Source organism: Scyliorhinus canicula, chromosome 11, assembly GCF_902713615.1.
Source record: "Scyliorhinus canicula chromosome 11, sScyCan1.1, whole genome shotgun sequence".
Lineage (NCBI taxonomy): Eukaryota > Metazoa > Chordata > Chondrichthyes > Carcharhiniformes > Scyliorhinidae > Scyliorhinus > Scyliorhinus canicula.
Window position 1 is genome coordinate 4327858 of NC_052156.1, and position 18486 is coordinate 4346343.

Consider the following 18486-nt stretch of genomic DNA (forward strand, 5'->3'; position numbering starts at 1 on the left):
CCCTCCTGTACACCCTCCTCCTGTACATCCTCCTCCTGTACACGCCCCTCCTGTACACCCTCCTCCTGTACACGCCCCTCCTGTACACCCTCCTCCTGTACACCCTCCTCCTGTACACCCTCCTGTACACCCTCCTCCTGTACACGCCCCTCCTGTACACCCTCCTGTACACCCTCCTGTACACCCACCTGTACATCCTCCTCCTGTACACGCCCCTCCTGTACACCCTCCTCCTGTACACGCCCCTCCTGTACACCCTCCTCCTGTACACCCTCCTCCTGTACACCCTCCTGTACACCCTCCTCCTGTACACCCTCCTGTACACCCTCCTGTACACCCTCCTGTACACCCACCTGTACATCCTCCTCCTGTACACCCTCCTCCTGTACACCCTCCTGTACACCCTCCTGTACACGCCCCTCCTGTACACCCTCCTCCTGTACACCCTCCTCCTGTACACCCTCCTCCTGTACACCCTCCTCCTGTACACCCTCCTGTACACGCCCCTCCTGTACACCCTCCCCATGTACACCCTCCTGTACACCCTCCCCCTGTACACCCTCCTCCTGTACACTCTCCTCCTGTACATCCTCCTCCTGTACATCCTCCTGTACACCCTCCTGTACACCCTCCTGTACACCCTCCTGTACACCCTCCTGTACACCCTCCTCCTGTACACCCCCTGTACACCCTCCTGTACACCCTCCTCCTGTACACCCTCCTGTACACCCTCCTGTACACCCTCCTGTACACCCTCCTCCTGTACACCCTCCTGTACACCCTCCTCCTGTACACCCTCCTCCTGTACACCCTCCTGTACACCCTCCTGTACACCCTCCTCCTGTACACCTCTCCTGTACACCCTCCTGTACACCCTCCCCCTGTACACCCTCCTCCTGTACACCCTCCTGTACATGCCCCTCCTGTACACTCTCCCCCTGTACACCCTCCTGTAAACCCTCCTCCTGTACACCCTCCTGTACACCCTCCTGTACATGCCCCTCCTGTACACCCTCCTGTACACCCTCCTCCTGTACACCCTCCTCCTGTACACCCTCCTGTACACCCTCCTGTACACCCTCCTCCTGTACATGGGATCCTGGGATGTGGTCCGACCCCCGAGACTTTACCGCTAACCAGAGGCAGCGTCTTTAGCAGGCGACGCACTGAGGCCTAACCTGCCCCCTCAGGTGGACGGAGGAGGTCTCCGGGAGGCCTGGACGAGTGACCTGCAGACAGGAGTTCACGGGAAGCGCACTGGCATGCTGTGAGGTGGTGTATGGCGCTATATGAATGCAGGTTTGTGCCCCCTAAAATTAAATAAACAGTTCTGTAAATAGTCTAACATGAATCTTTCCTCAGCGTCTATTGCACAGCAGGGTTTGAAACATAATCCAAACTACGCAGGAATATCAAATCATTGAGTCCAAAATAATCTTTTCTTTCCAAAAAGATGAAAAGTTGAAATACCTTTTGGTGATTTGGGGGATTTTTACCGGGCTGCTCACAGGCTGGTTTCCCCGACATCACAAAGCAGAGTCCAGTGTGATTGCCTCCAGTTATTTTTATTTCAGTTACTGAGTCCCCAGCTTCAAGTTACAGTCTGCTTACTGATACCACAACCAGGCTGCCATGAAACGCAGAGGACACTTAACTGGAGGTCAGCAGTGTGCTTTTAAGGGCAAAGACCCTTCTGAAGTGTTGGATAGTGTAGGCTTGCGAGGTGAACATATACCACCAACGCTGAGAAAGGTTCTACTCTATTTTATTAACTAACTATTAACTAATCGACATACGAGAACTTCGGGTTTAAACGATGTTAGTTTAAACTAGAGAACTGTGCCTCTCCGAACCAGTTGAATCTCTCAGCACGTGGTGAGAGTCTGTGCTGGGCTGGATGAGTTCTTGTTACACTGAGAGGCAGCACCCAGAAAGAGCGGGAACCGTGGTGCCCTCTGCCTTTATAGTGTGTGTGTTCTAACTGGTGATTGGCTGCGGTGTTTGTACATGTTGATTGGTCCCTGTGTGTGTCCATCAGTGTGTGTCTGCACCATGATGTACTGGTATATATTATGACACCTTCCTCCCAGACAATCCTCATGCCAGGTTACCCTCATTGTTTCCCCCCCCCCCTCACTCCTCGAGGTGTTGTTCAGGAGCAGACCTCCAGGTTCCACGCGCTGATTATTGCGATGATCGCCAGCTGAACGCCTGTCCTCCCCTTCGCAAACAGAACAGATAGAAAACTTGATTACTGAAAGCTGAACACGAGGCCACGAATGGGAGAACTTGTCCAGAGATCTGGGCGCAAAATCAAGCCACATATTCCAAGAGTCAGCACTGAGGGAGCGCCGCACTGTCAGAGGGTCAGTACTGAGGGAGCGCCGCACTGTCAGAGGGTCAGTGCTGAGGGAGTGCCGCACTGTCAGAGGGTCAGTACTGAGGGAGTGCTGCATTGTCAGCGGGTCAGTACTGAGGGAGTGCCGCACTGTCAGAGGGTCAGTACTGAGGGAGTGCCGCACTGTCAGAGCGTCAGTGCTGAGGGAGTGCCGCACTGTCAGAGGGTCAGTACTGAGGGAGTACCGCACTGTCAGAGGGTCAGTACTGAGGGAGTGCTGCACTGTCAGAGGGTCAGTACTGAGGGAGTGCCGCACTGTCAGAGGGTCAGTACTGAGGGAGTGCCGCACTGTCAGAGGGTCAGGACTGAGGGAGTGCCGCACTGTCAGAGGGTCAGTACTGAGGGAGTGCCGCACTGTCAGAGGGTCAGTACTGAGGGAGTGCTGCACTGTCAGAGGGTCAGTACTGAGGGAGTGCCGCACTGTCAGAGGGTCAGTACTGAGGGAGTGCCGCACTGTCAGAGGGTCAGTACTGAGGGAGTGCCGCACTGTCAGAGGGTCAGTACTGAGGGAGTGCTGCACTGTCAGAGGGTCAGTACTGAGGGAGTGCCGGACTGTCAGAGGGTCAGTACTGAGGGAGTGCTGCACTGTCAGAGGGTCAGTACTGAGGGAGTGCTGCACTGTCAGAGGGTCAGTACTGAGGGAGTGCTGCACTGTCAGAGGGTCAGTACTGAGGGAGTGCTGCACTGTCAGAGGGTCAGTACTGAGGTAGTGCCGCACTGTCAGAGGGTCAGTACTGAGGGAGTGCTGCACTGTCAGAGGGTCAGTACTGAGGGAGTGCTGCACTGTCAGAGGGTCAGTACTGAGGGAGCCCCGCACTGTCAGAGGGTCAGTACTGAGGGAGTGCTGCACTGTCAGAGGGTCAGTACTGAGGGTGCCCCGCACTGTCAGAGGGTCAGTACTGAGGGAGTGCTGCACTGTCAGAGGGTCAGTACTGAGGGAGTGCTGCACTGTCAGAGGGTCAGTACTGAGGGAGTGCCGCACTGTCAGAGGGTCAGTACTGAGGGAGTGCTGCACTGTCAGAGGGTCAGTACTGAGGGAGTGCTGCACTGTCAGAGGGTCAGTACTGAGTGAGTGCTGCACTGTCAGGGGGTCAGTATTGAGGGAGTGCTGCACTGTCAGGGGATCAGTACTGAGGGAGTGCCGCACTGTCCGAGGGTCAGTAATGAGGGAGTGCTGCACTGTCAGAGGGTCAGTACTGAGGGAGTGCCGCACTGTCAGAGGGTCAGTACTGAGGGAGTGCCGCACTGTCCGAGGGTCAGTAATGAGGGAGTGCTGCACTGTCAGAGGGTCAGTACTGAGGGAGTGCCGCACTGTCAGAGGGTCAGTACTGAGGGAGTGCTGCACTGTCAGAGGGTCAGTACTGAGGGAGTGCTGCACTGTCAGAGGGTCAGTACTGAGGGAGTGCTGATCTGTCAGAGGATCAGTACTGAGGGAGCGCTGCACTGTCAGAGGGTCAGTACTGAGGGAGTGCCGCACTGTCAGAGGGTCAGTACTGAGGGAGTGCCGCACTGTCAGAGGGTCAGTACTGAGGGAGTGCCGCACTGTCAGAGGGTCAGTACTGAGGGAGTGCTGCACTGTCAGAGGGTCAGTACTGAGGGAGTGCTGCACTGTCAGAGGGTCAGTACTGAGGGAGTGCTGCACTGTCAGAGGGTCAGTACTGAGGGAATGCTGCACTGTCAGAGGGTCAGTCCTGAGGGAGTGCTGCACTGACAGAGGGTCAGTACTGAGGGAGTGCTGCACTGTCAGAGGGTCAGTACTGAGGGAGTGCTGCACTGTCAGAGGGTCAGTACTGAGGGAGTCCTGCACTGTCAGAGGGTCAGTACTGAGGGAGTGCCGCACTGTCAGAGGGTCAGTACTGAGGGAGTGCTGCACTGTCAGAGGGTCAGTACTGAGGGAATGCTGCACTGTCAGAGGGTCAGTACTGAGGGAGTGCCGCACTGTCAGAGGGTCAGTACTGAGGGAGTGCTGCACTGTCAGAGGGTCAGTACTGAGGGAGTCCTGCACTGTCAGAGGGTCAGTACTGAGGGAGTGCCGCACTGTCAGAGGGTCAGTGCTGAGGGAGTGCTGCACTGTCAGAGGGTCAGTACTGAGGGAATGCTGCACTGTCAGAGGGTCAGTACTGAGGGAGTGCTGCACTGTCAGAGGGTCAGTACTGAGGGAGTGCTGCACTGTCAGAGGGTCAGTACTGAGGGAGTGCTGCACTGTCAGAGGGTCAGTACTGAGGGAGCGCCGCACTGTCAGAGGGTCAGTACTGAGGGAATGCTGCACTGTCAGAGGGTCAGTACTGAGGGAATGCTGCACTGTCAGAGGATCAGTACTGAGGGAGTGCTGCACTGTCAGAGGGTCAGTACTGAGGGAGTGCTGCACTGTCAGAGGGTCAGTACTGAGGGAGTGCCGCTCTGTCAGAGGGTCAGTACTGAGGGAGTGCTGCACTGTCAGATGGTCAGTACTGAGGGAGTGCTGCACTGTCAGAGGGTCAGTACTGAGGGAGTGCTGCACTGTCAGAGGGTCAGTACTGAGGGAGTGCCGCACTGTCAGAGGGTCAGTACTGAGGGAGCGCCGCACTGTCAGAGGGTCAGTACTGAGGGAATGCTGCACTGTCAGAGGGTCAGTACTGAGGGAGTGCCACACTGTCAGAGGATCAGTACTGAGGGAGTGCTGCACTGTCAGAGGGTCAGTACTGAGGGAGCGCCGCACTGTCAGAGGGTCAGTACTGAGGGAGCGCCGCACTGTCAGAGGGACAGTACTGAGGGAGTGCTGCACTGTCAGAGGGTCTGTACTGAGGGAGTGCCGCACTGTCAGAGGGTCAGTACTGAGGGAGCGCCGCACGGTTGGTGGTGTTGCTAAACTGAGGGTGCATTTGTTCTGTCAGCTGGAGGACAAAATCTCCTTGACCGGGATTCTCCCACAACTGGCCGGATGGCAAACCACTCCGGCGTCAGGCCGACCAAATGGTGCGGAATCCTCCGCGATTCCTGCGGCTCGGCCGGCTCCGAAGTGCCGGCGCAATTTGGCCCATGCGCAGAACTGCCAGCGTTGTTCCACGCATGCGCAGACCGGCCGGCATGTTCCTGCGCATGCGCAGACCGGCCGGCATGTTCCTGCGCATGCGCAGACCGGCCGGCATGTTCCTGCGCATGCGCAGACCGGCCGGCATGTTCCTGCGCATGCGCAGGGGGGGTTCCCCTCCGCATCGGCCATGGCGGAACTCCACAGAGGCCGGTGCAGAGGGAAAGAGTGCCCCCACGGCACAGGCCCGCCAGCAGATCACAGGCCAGGCCACCGTTGGGGTCCTCCCCAGGGCCGGATCTGTACACACCCCTGTCAGCATCAACGGGGCCGAGGTGGAGATGGTTAGCAGTTTCAAATTCCTAGGGGTGCACATCTCCAAAAATCTGTCCTGGTCCACTCACGTCGATGCTATCACCAAGAAAGCACAACAGCGCCTATACTTCCTCAGGAAACTAAGGAAATTCGGCATGTCCACATTAACCCTTACCAACTTTTGCAGATGCACCATAGAAAGCATCCTATCGTGCTGCATCACAGCCTGGTATGGCAACTGATCGGCCCAGGACCGCAAGGAACTTCAGAGAGTCGTGAATACCGCCCAGTCCATCACACGAACCTGCCTCCCATCCATTGACTCCATCTACACCTCCCGCTGCCGGGGGAAAGCGGGCAGCATAATCAAAGACCCCTCCCACCCGGCTTACTCACTCTTCCAACTTCTTCCATCGGGCAGGAGATACAGAAGTCTGAGAACACGCACGAACAGATTCAAAAACAGCTTCTTCCCCCACTGTCACCAGACTCCTAAACGGCCCTCTTATTGACTGACCTCATTAACACTACACCCTGTATGCTTCACCCGATGCCGGTGTTATGTAGTTACATTGTATACCTTGTGTTGCCCTATTATGTATTTTCTTTTATTTCCTTTCCTTCCCATGTACTGAATGATCTGTTGAGCTGCTCGCAGAAAAATACTTTTCACTGTACCTCGGTACACGTGACAATAAACTAATCCAAATCCACATCCCTCCCACGCCCCCCTGAGGACTCACCTAGCCGGCCTACCAGCCAGGTCCCGCCGTGATGGACCATGTACATTTCACGCCGACTGGAATGGCCAGGAAACGACGACCGCTCGGCCCATCGCCCACGCCGCCTCTCCGGGGAGTCTCCATCCCAGCAGGGGGACAGGGAATCCGCCCCTTATAGTTATATTTATATTTGGATGTATATGTCTATTGTATTTGTATTCATTAATATTTATTTATATATTTATATTGACATTGTGTCTTTACATAATTAAAAATCCCGAAGTGTTTCACAGGATTATAATACAACACGGTATAACCATGGGCCACATACGGAGATATGGTTCTGGATTCGCCGTTGACGGGATCCTCCACTTTGCCGGCAACGCACCCACGCCCATGGATTTCCCATTGGCCGGCTGCCGGGCGAAGGGTCCCGACCATGTCCGGTGAGGTGGTTTTAGGAATTGTTTTGATGGCGGCAAGGGTCGTTAGAGGCAGAGAGGTTTCAGGAGGGAATTCCTGAACTTTGGACCTGCACAGGTGGAGCCAGCAGTGACGGAATGAACACGTGGGAATTCCTCCGCCGGCGCGAATGAGCTCAGTTCCGATATCTGGGTGGAGGAGGTTACAGATACAGGGAGTCGAGAGGCCAAGGAGGAATTTGAAAACGTGGATGAGAATTTTTAAATCAAGACATTGCTGAACTGTGGATCAATGTGGATCAGTGAGAGAAGGGGCTATGGGGTGAATGGGCAGCACAGTAATGCAGTGGTTAGCACTGTTGCTTCACAGCTCCAGGGTCCAGGTTCGATTCCCGGCTTGGGTCACTGTCTGTGCGGAGTCTGCATGTTCTCCCCGTGTCTGCGTGGGTTTCCTCCGGGTGCTCCGGTTTCCTCCCACAAGTCCCGAAAGACGTGCTGTTAGGTAATTTCCCTAATTCTCCCTCTGTGTACCCGAACAGGCGCCGGAATGTGGCGACTAGGGGCTTTTCACAGTAACTTCATTGCAGTGTTAATGTCAGCCTACTTGTGACAATAATGACTATTATTATTCTGATGGGACTGACTGCGAGTTGACACATGGACGGCAGAGTTTTGGATGACCTGAAGTTCAGAGGGAGCAGAATGTGAGAGTTCACACAGGCATGGGTTAGAATAATCGAGTCCAGAGGCGAGGAAGGCGGGGGCGAGGGTGTCCACAGGGGATCAGCTGAGACGGGGCAAAGTCGAGCGATGTTGCAGAGGTTGGATTGGGCGAATTAAGTCATGACATGGGGCCAAAGTTGGCCGCTCACCTCAGGATCCAATGTGAAGCCAAGGTTCCAATCCCAGACTGCCTCCTGAGGGTTACATAAGAACTAGGAGCAGGAGTAGGCCATCTGGCCCCTCGAGCCTGCTCCGCCATTCAATTAGATCATGGCTGATCTTTTGTGGACTCAGCTCCACTTTCCGGCCCGAACACCATAACCCTTAATCCCTTTATTCTTCAAAAAACTATCTATCTTTACCTTAAAAACATGTAATGAAGGAGCCTCAACTGCTTCACTGGGCAAGGAATTCCATAGATTCACAACCCTTTGGGTGAAGAAGTTCCTCCTAAACTCAGTCCTAAATCTACTTCCCCTTATTTTGAGGCTATGCCCCCTAGTTCTGCTGTCACCCGCCAGTGGAAACAACCTGCCCGCATCTATCCTATCTATTCCCTTCATAATTTTAAATGTTTCTATAAGATCCCCCCTACGTTTGGGAGTGAGGGAACGGACAGAAAAGAAACAACAGCCATTGCTTTGAAGGAGAGCTGGGGAATTCTACCCCAGCCAATTTTTATTCCCCGACAAACCAAAACCACGTGACCTTTCATTCATCCCATTTGTGGGATCGTGCTGTGCGGAACATGCCTGCTACATTGGAATCAGCGCAATCGACTACACTACGTCATTGGTTGTAAAGGAACCCAGTGAGGTTGTGAAAGGTGCTATAGAAATGCAAGCTCTCGAACAAAACAGAAACCCAAACTCTCTCTTTTTGATTTGAGCCACTGCGCAGCACCGGACGGTTAAACTGGAGGGAATAGCGTGTCTGGTTGGAGAAACCAGCTTCATGCCGGAGCTGTGAAGAGGCCGGAAACAACAGGGCGTTCACTGGGCTGGGTGACTCTGATCAGACCAGGATGTGCAACGAAACCCCAGCACTGAAACATGGCAGCCAATTTACTGGGGAGTGCGTGGGGTCAGAGCCCAGGCCGTGGCCATGACGGTAGCTGTGCTGACAACACTGGCAGCACCCTCAGGCCACAGACTCTGCTGGGTTTGCGAATGCTGTTCAGCTGTGCTCACCCTCTGGGACACACAGGCAGGTGCCCGCCCCATGTCAGGCAGCTGTTTAAATGAAGAAATAACAACTGGACTGTCCCATGCAGCTTTCTTTCTGTTCGGAGATTCCAAACCAGGTTGGGGAGAGGCTGAGGAATTCACAGTCGGATTCGAAGCTCTGACTTTGGGGCTGTCAAACTAATTTTCAGCTGAATCAATAAAACCCCACCAGCTTGCTGTCGGCAAATCCATCAAGGAACACATTAGAGACAATACAGAAGTGCTTCTGGTCTAATCTGATCAAGGAGGGGGGTTGATGCAAATGCCTTTTAGCAGCAATTTGCAACCTAAATGTAACACAGCAACTTAAAGGCGTTTGAGGGTGGCTGAAATGGAATCTCTACACCACAATCACTGATATTCATACTCCGTCTGAGATTCATCGTGTTCCTGTTGAAACTGTACTTGGGACATGAGATCTTGTCGTTGACCATCTCCAGTAATGCTGTGCCAGGCAGTGCCTAAGGGCCAACACCGATTGTTTTTAAGGGGATGGATTTGAATTGAGGCTGCTTGTGTCTCGGAGCTTCCTGTGTGGACGCAGTGAGCTGGAAATTGTGTCGACCAGTCTGGTTGGAGTTCCGAACATCTCTCCTTTTCAAGGGTCTCCACCAAGCCGAAGGTTGAACAGTGGAAATATCTGAGTCCACTAGGAAACTAGGGAAGAGAAGATTGCAGGGAAAACGGTCAGGAGATGAGCAAGAAACATTTCCCAACTAACACTCCCAGGTAAGGGACAGCATGGGGTTAGACACAGAGTAAAGCTCCCTCTACACTGTCCCCATCAAACACTCCCAGGACAGGGACAGCACGGAGTTAGATACAGAGTAAAGCTCCCCCTACACTGTCCGCATCGAACACTCCCAGTACAGGTACAGCAAGGGGTTAGATACAGAGTAATGCTCCCTCTACACTGTCCCCATCATATACTCCCTGGACAAGTACAGCACTGGGTTAGATACAGAGTAAAGCTCCCTCTACACGGTCCCCATCAAACACTCCCAGGACAGGTACGGCATGGGGTTAGATACAGAGTAAAGCTCCCTCTACACTGTCCCCATCAAACACTCCCAGGACAGGTACAGCACGGGGTTAGATACAGAGTAAAGCTCCCTCTGCACTGTCCCCATCAAACACTCCCAGGACAGGTACAGCACGGGTTAGATACAGAGTAAAGCTCACCGCTACACTGTCCCCATCAAACACTCCCAGGACAGGTACAGCACGGGGTTAGATACAGAGTAAAGCTCCCTCTACACTGTCCCCATCAAACACTCCCAGGACAGGTACAGCACGGGGTTAGATACAGAGTAAAGCTCCCTCTACACTGTCCCCATCAAACACTCCCAGGACAGGTACAGCACAGGGTTAGATACAGAGTAAAGCTCCCTCTACACTGTCCCCATCAAACACTCCCAGGACAGGTACAGCACGGGGTTAGATACAGAGTAAAGCTCCCTCTACACTGTCCCCATCAAACACTCCCAGGACAGGTACAGCACGGGGTTAGATACAGAGTAAAGCTCCCTCTACACTGTCCCCATCAAACACTCCCAGGACAGGTACAGCACTGGGTTAGATACAGAGTAAAGCTCCCTCTACACTGTCCCCATCAAACACTCCCAGGACAGGTACAGCACGGGGTTAGATACAGAGTAAAGCTCCCTCTACACTGTCCCCATCAACACTCCCAGGACAGGTACAGCACGGGGTTAGATACAGAGTAAAGCTCCCTCTACACTGTCCCCATCAAACACTCCCAGGACAGGTACAGCACGGGGTTAGATACAGAGTAAAGCTCCCTCTACACTGTCCCCATCAAACACTCCCAGGACAGGTACAGCACAGGGTTAGATACAGAGTAAAGCTCCCTCTACACTGTCCCCATCAAAACCTCCCAGGACAGGTACAGCACAGGGGTTAGATACAGAGTAAAGCTCCCTCTACACTGTCCCCATCAAACACTCCCAGGACAGGTACAGCACGGGGTTAGATACAGAGTAAAGCTCCCTCTACACTGTCCCCATCAAACACTCCCAGGACAGGTACAGCACGGGGTTAGATACAGAGTAAAGCTCCCTCTACACTGTCCCCATTAAATACTCCCAGGACAGGTCCAGCACGGGATTAGATACAGAGTAAAGCTCCCTCTCCACTGTCTCCATCAAACACTCCCAGATACAGCACGGGGTTAGATACAGAGTAAAGCTCCCTCTACACTGTCCCCATCAAACACTCCCAGGACAGATACAGCACGGGGTTAGATACAGAGTAAAGCTCCCTCTACACTGTCCCAATCAAACACTCCCAGGACAGGTACAGCACGGGGTTAGATACAGAGTAAAGCTCCCTCTACACTGTCCCCATCAAAAACTCCCAGGATAGGTACAGCACAGGGTTAGATACAGGGTAAAGCTCCCTCTACACTGTCCCCATCAAAAACTCCCAGGACAGGTACAGCACAGGGTTAGATACAGAGTAAAGCTCCCTCTACACTGTCCCCATCAAACACTCCCAGGACAGGTACAGCACGGGGTTAGATACAGAGTAAAGCTCCCTCTACACTGTCCCCATCAAACACTCCCAGGACAGGTACAGCACGGGGTTAGATACAGAGTAAAGCTCCCTCTACACTGTCCCCATCAAACACTCCCAGGACAGGTACAGCACGGGTTAGATACAGAGTAAAGCTCCCTCTACACTGTCCCCATCAAACACTCCCAGGACAGGTACAGCACGGGGTTAGATACAGAGTAAAGCTCCCTCTACACTGTCCCCATCAAACACTCCCAGGACAGGTACAGCACAGGGGTTAGATACAGAGTAAAGCTTCCTCTACACTGTCCCCATCAAACACTCCCAGGACAGGTACAGCACGGGGTTAGATACAGAGTAAAGCTCCCTCTACACTGTCCCCATCAAACACTCCCAGGACAGGTACAGCACGGGGTTAGATACAGAGTAAAGCTCCTCTACACTGTCCCCATCAAACACTCCCAGACAGGTACAGCACGGGGTTAGATACAGAGTAAAGCTGCCTCTACACTGTCCCATCAAACACTCCCAGGACAGGTACAGCACGGGGTTAGATACAGAGTAAAGCTCCCTCTACACTGTCCCCATCAAACACTCCCAGGACAGGTACAGCACGGGGTTAGATACAGAGTAAAGCTCCCTCTACACTGTCCCCATCAAACACTCCCAGGACAGGTACAGCACGGGGTTAGATACAGAGTAAAGCTCCCTCTACCCTGTCCCCATCAAACACTCCCAGGACAGGTACAGGCACGGGGTTAGATACAGAGTAAAGGTTCCTCTACTCTGTCCCCATCATACACTCCCAGGACAAGTACAGCACTGGGTTAGATACAGAGTAAAGCTCCCTCTACACGGTCCCCATCAAACATTCCCAGGACAGGTACAGCACGGGGTTAGATACAGAGTAAAGCTCCCTCTACACTGTCCCCATCAAACACTCCCAGGACAGGTACAGCACGGGGTTAGATACAGAGTAAAGCTCCCTCTAAACTGTCCCCATCAAACACTCCCAGGACAGGTACAGCACAGGGTTAGATACAGAGTAAAGCTCCCTCTACACTGTCCCCATCAAACACTCCCAGGACAGGTACAGCACGGGGTTAGATACAGAGTAAAGCTCCCTCTACACTGTCCCCATCAAACTACTCCCAGGACAGGTACAGCACGGGATTAGATACAGAGTAAAGCTCCCTCTACACTGTCTCCATCAAACACTCCCAGGACAGGTACAGCACGGGGTTAGATACAGAGTAAAGCTCCCTCTACACTGTCCCCATCAAACACTCCCAGGACAGGTACAGCACGGGGTTAGATACAGAGTAAAGCTCCCTCTACACTGTCCCCATCAAACACTCCCAGGGACAGTGTAGCAGCACGGGGTTAGATACAGAGTAAAGCTCCCTCCACACTGTCCCCATCAAACACTCCCAGGGACAGGTACAGCACGGGGTTAGATACAGAGTAAAGCTCCCTCTACACTGTCCCCATCAAACACTCCCAGGACAGGTACAGCACGGGGTTAGATACAGAGTAAAGCTCCCTCTACACTGTCCCCATCAAACACTCCCAGGACAGGTGACAGCACGGGGTTAGATACAGAGTAAAGCTCCCTCTACACTGTCCCCATCAAACACTCCCAGGACAGGTACAGCACGGGGTTAGATACAGAGTAAAGCTCCCTCTACACTGTCCCCATCAAACACTCCCAGGACAGGTACAGCACGGGGTTAGATACAGAGTAAAGCTCCCTCTACACTGTCCCCATCAAACACTCCCAGGACAGGTACGGCACGGGGTTAGATACAGAGTAAAGCTCCCTCTACACTGTCCCCATGAAACACTCCCAGGACAGGTACAGCACGGGTTAGATACAGAGTAAAGCTCCCTCTACACTGTCCCCATCAAACACTCCCAGGACAGGTACAGCACGGGGTTAGATACAGAGTAAAGCTCCCTCTCCACTGTCTCCATCAAACACTCCCAGGAGGTACAGCACGGGATTAGATACAGAGTAAATGCTCCCTCTACACTGTCCCCATCAAACACTCCCAGGACAGGATACAGCACGGGGTTAGATACAGAGTAACGCTCCCTCTACACTGTCCCCATCAAACACTCCCAGGACAGGTACAGCACGGGGTTAGATACAGAGTAAAGCTCCCTCTACACTGTCCCCATCAAACACTCCCAGGACAGGTACGGCACGGGGTTAGATACAGAGTAAAGCTCCCTCTACACTGTCCCCATCAAACACTCCCAGGACAGGTACAGCACGGGGTTAGATACAGAGTAAAGCTCCCTCCACACTTTCCCCATCAAACACTCCCAGGGCAGGTACAGCACGGGGTTAGAGACAGAGTAAAGCTCCCTCTACACTGTCCCCATCAAACACTCCGAGGGCAGGTACAGCACGGGGTTAGATACAGAGTAAAGCTCCCTCTACACTGTCCCCATCAAACACTCCCAGGACAGGTACGGCACGGGATTAGATACAGAGTAAAGCTCCCTCTCCACTGTCTCCATCAAACACTCCCAGATGCAGCACGGGATCAGATACAGAGTAAAGCTCCCTCTACACTGTCCCCATCAAACACTCCCAGGACAGATACAGCACGGGGTTAGATACAGAGTAACGCTCCCTCTACACTGTCCCCATCAAACACTCCCAGGACAGGTACAGCACGGGGTTAGATACAGAGTAAAGCTCCCTCTACACTGTCCCCATCAAACACTCCCAGGACAGGTACGGCACGGGGTTAGATACAGAGTAAAGCTCCCTCTACACTGTCCCCATCAAACACTCCCAGGGCAGGTACAGCACGGGGTTAGATACAGAGTAAAGCTCCCTCCACACTTTCCCCATCAAACACTCCCAGGGCAGGTACAGCACGGGGTTAGAGACAGAGTAAAGCTCCCTCTACACTGTCCCCATCAAACACTCCGAGGGCAGGTACAGCACGGGGTTAGATACAGAGTAAATCTCCCTCTACACTGTCCCCATCAAACACTCCCAGGACAGGTACAGCACGGGGTTAGATACAGAGTAAAGCTCCCTCTACACTGTCCCCATCAAACACTCCCAGGACAGGTACAGCACGGGGTTAGATACAGAGTAAAGCTCCCTCTACACTGTCCGCATCAAACACTCCCAGGACAGGTACAGCACGGGGTTAGATACAGAGTAAAGCTCCCTCTACACTGTCCCCATCAAACACTCCCAGGACAGGTACAGCACGGGGTAAGAGACAGAGTAAAGCTCCCTCTGCACTGTCTCCATCAAACACTCCCAGGACAGGTAGAGCACCGACTGAAAATGATTTAATTCACTCGGGTCTGGGAGCTTTTCCTCGCTCATTGTACATTCTAAGGTTGACAACATTTCAAAATCTCTGTCATGGGACTTTTTCCCATTTCATACCGATAGTTTTTTCCATCCCATTGCATCCCACGTGGAGTCGATGTCCGTGTCCCCTTTTCACATTTCGGTGCCGCCTGGAATTCCTGGGGGTGAAGGAGGATATGTCAGTGAACTAAGGGATTGCATTGTATGATACATTGCCAATCTAAAGTGTAAAGCATTTCCCACATGTTGCTGGCTGCGAAGATGTCCCGTCTCTCTGTCTGAAGATGACTCCAATGTCTTTCCTTCCATCCCAATAGACATTAGCACAGCTTCGACAAAGCACGTCAATATCTCCACGGGATCAGAAACAATGGTGGGTGGGGATTCTCTCAGCCCGGGGCTGGGCCGGAGAACACCGCGACTGGCGCAAATCGTGCCACGCCACCCCGACGCCAGGACACAATTCGCCGCAGAGCGGAGAATCGGCGCCGCTGGTGCTGGCGTGGTTGGCGCAGTGCCGGTTGGGGCCGCTCTACAGGACACCCCCTCGGCGATTCTCGGCTCGGGATGGGCCGAGCGGCCTTCGTAACTTACAGGCGACCTGCCGGCGCCTATAGAACCCTATAGAATAGGATGGGAATAGTGCCGGTGCCTATAGAACCCTATAGAATAGGATGGGAATAGTGCCGGTGCCTATAGAACCCTATAGAATAGGATGGGAATAGTGCCGGTGCCTATAGAACCCTATAGAATAGGACGGGAATAGTGCCGGTGCCTATAGAACCCTATAGAATAGGATGGGAATAGTGCCGGTGCCTATAGAACCCTATAGAATAGGATGGGAATAGAGGGATACGGACCCAGGAAGTGTAGAAAAGTGTAGCTTAGTCGGGCAGCATAGTCGGCATGGGCTTGGAGGGCCGAAGGGCCTGTTCCTGTGCTGTACCTTTCTTTGTTCTTTGTTCTTTGGCGCCGTCCACACCTGTCTCAGCCGGCGGGAACTTGGCGTGGAAGGGTCGGGGGGGGGTGTGTGGGGGGGGGGGGTGAGTGGGGGGGGGGGGTGAGTGGGGGGGGGGTGAGTGGGGGGGGGAGGTCCGACCCGGGGGGGGGCCTCCGATGTGGCCAATCGGCGGGCCGGCCTCTCTGGCTGGTGGCCTTCTTTCTTCCGCGCCGGCCGCTGTCGCCCTGCGCCCTGTTGCGTCGGGGCCGGCACGGAGAAGGGAGCCACTGTGCATGCGCGCATTGGCGCCGGTCCCACTGTGCATGCGCACATTGGCGCCGGTCCCACTGTGCATGCGCGCATTGGCGCCGGTCCCACTGTGCATGCGCACATTGGCGCCGGTCCCACTGTGCATGCGCACGTTGGCGCCGGTCCCACTGTGCATGCGCGCATTGGCGCCGGTCCCACTGTGCATGCGCGCGTTGGCGCCGGTCCCACTGCGCATGCGCGCGTTGGCGCCGGTCCCACTGTGCATGCGCGCGTTGGCGCCGGTCCCACTGCGCATGCGCGCGTTGGCGCCGGTCCCACTGTGCATGCGCGCATTGGCGCCGGTCCCACTGTGCATGCGCGCGTTGGCGCCGTTCCCACTGCGCATGCGCGCATTGGCGCCGGTCCCACTGTGCATGCGCGCATTGGCGCCGGTCCCACTGTGCATGCGCGCGTTGGCGCCGGTCCCACTGTGCATGCGCGCATTGGCGCCGGTCCCACTGTGCATGCGCGCGTTGGCGCCGTTCCCACTGCGCATGCGCGCATTGGCGCCGGTCGCACTGTGCATGCGCGCATTGGCGCCGGTCCCACTGTGCATGCGCGCATTGGCGCCGGTCCCACTGTGCATGCGCGCATTGGCGCCGGTCCCACTGTGCATGCGCGCATTGGCGCCGGTCCCACTGCGCATGCGCGCGTTGGCGCCGGTCCCACTGTGCATGCGCGCGTTGGCGCCGGTCCCACTGTGCATGCGCGCGTTGGCGCCGGTCCCACTGTGCATGCGCGCGTTGGCGCTGGTCCCACTGTGCATGCGCGCGTTGGCGCCGGTCCCACTGTGCATGCGCGCGTTGGCGCCGGGTCCCACTGTGCATGCGCGCGTTGGCGCCGGTCCCACTGTGCATGCGCGCGTTGGCGCCGGTCCCACTGTGCATGCGCGCGTTGGCGCCGGTCCCACTGTGCATGCGCGCGTTGGCGCCGGTCCCACTGTGCATGCGCGCGTTGGCGCCGGTCCCACTGTGCATGCGTGGATACCGCGGCGCCCAGTTTACGCCGGGATTAGCAGCTGGAGCGGTGTGAACCGTTCCAATGCCGTGCTGGCCCCCTGTGTGGGTCAGATTGCTGACCCTGAGGCCGTGTTGACGCCATTGAGAAACACGACGGTGTTGCCGACTGCGCCAACACTTAGCCTCAGGATCAGAAAATCCCGCCAGTTTTTTAAGCAAAAGTCGCATTTGCTCAATCGCTACACCTAATTTTATTGAACTTTAACACATTTTTTACTATTTCCCCGTCCGCATCGAGTGATGCACTAAGGCAGACAATTGTCTGTTTCCATAGCTAGTTATTCCCGCACCGGGTCGCCAGGGGCTGATAGTTTGAGGTTCCCCACCCCACATCGAGCGTGACTGACCAGAAATCTTCCCCACTCTTCCCATCGCCCATTGCCGCGTTTGGAGGGATTTGGAGGTTAACACTTAACCTGTTTGGCAAGGTTATGATTGGGCCTTCCCTTGGCCATCCCTGGGCTGGGATTGGAATCCGGAGCTTCCGGCTCAGAAGCCGGGAAACTACCCAGTATGCCACAAGCCACTTAGTTTAAACTAACTGAATAAACAGGGAGTGTGCAGGTTACAATTCGAGATAACCGCCCCAGGGGGTCAGAGGGGTATTTTCAAATTCAATTGTAGCTTTCAAAAGGAATTTTATAGAATAGAATCATGGAATGGTAACAGCACTGACTGAGGCCATTCAGCCCATTGTCTCCATGTTGGCTTCACTTCAAGAGCAACTCATTTAGTCCCACCTCCCTGACCATTACCCTTAGGCCAGTAATTGTTTTTTTTCCAGATTGTTGCCCAATTGTCTTCGAGCCGCGAGTGAACCTGCCCCGGTCACATGCTCAGGCACTGCATTCCACATCTTTATCCCTCACCGGAGGACATATTTCCCCTCATAAGAACATCAGAACTAGGAGCAGGAGTAGGCCGTCTGGCCCCTCGAGCCTGCTCCGCCATTCAATGAGATCATGGCCGATCATGTGGACATTGTAACCAATCACCTTAAATCTGTGTCCACGGCCCTCAGCCAAAGTTCGACAAATGGGAACACTTCTCTCGATCTCCTCTATCCAGATCCTTCATCATTTTGGACACCTCCTGAAATAAGAACATTCCCAGCTTCTCCAACCTATCCACATATCTGAGGCCCCTCAGCCTGGACCCACACCTCGACCAACATGCCAGCACAGCCATGATGGGCAGATTGATATCCTTCTCAGCTGCATCATTCGAAGTCATTGAATCACAGAAAGGGTTTAGATTTCAGGGTGGGAGCGATGCTGATGACACAATCACTGTGTTAATATGAGACTGTACCCAGACGAGCAGGAAGGTGCATCGCAGTCACATCCTGGTCCTGATTAAGGAAGGTGGCAGGATCCCAAGTGAGAATCCAGCAGAATACAATCCGAGTGCAGCTCAGTCTAAAGCATCACTGAAGGACAGTTGTACTGTCTGAGGCATATTCCTCTGACAGTGCGGCACTCCCTCAGTACTGACCCTCTGACACTGCAGCACTCCCTCAGT

The 18486-nt window shown here is 54.4% G+C and overlaps 2 protein-coding genes across 2 annotated transcripts in view; one reads left to right on the forward strand and one right to left on the reverse strand.

The window, feature by feature from the left end:
• LOC119973632 (keratin-associated protein 4-12-like) lies at positions 1–9051 on the forward strand (the record flags this gene model as incomplete). Its single annotated transcript, XM_038812013.1, has 3 exons — positions 1–97; positions 434–484; positions 8966–9051. Coding segments are annotated over 3 exons (234 nt in total), but the record flags the coding sequence as incomplete, so codon positions are not given.
• Positions 8751–18486, reverse strand: part of LOC119973652 — a 24304-nt gene continuing 14568 nt past the window's right edge. Inside the window, exons 6-7 of the mRNA XM_038812036.1 lie at positions 14773–14855; positions 8751–9473 (exon numbers count right to left, since the gene is read on the reverse strand). Coding sequence (XP_038667964.1) covers positions 9278–9473; positions 14773–14855 — 279 coding nt within the window. The 3' untranslated portion in view covers positions 8751–9277. The remainder of the gene's footprint in view (positions 9474–14772; positions 14856–18486) is intronic.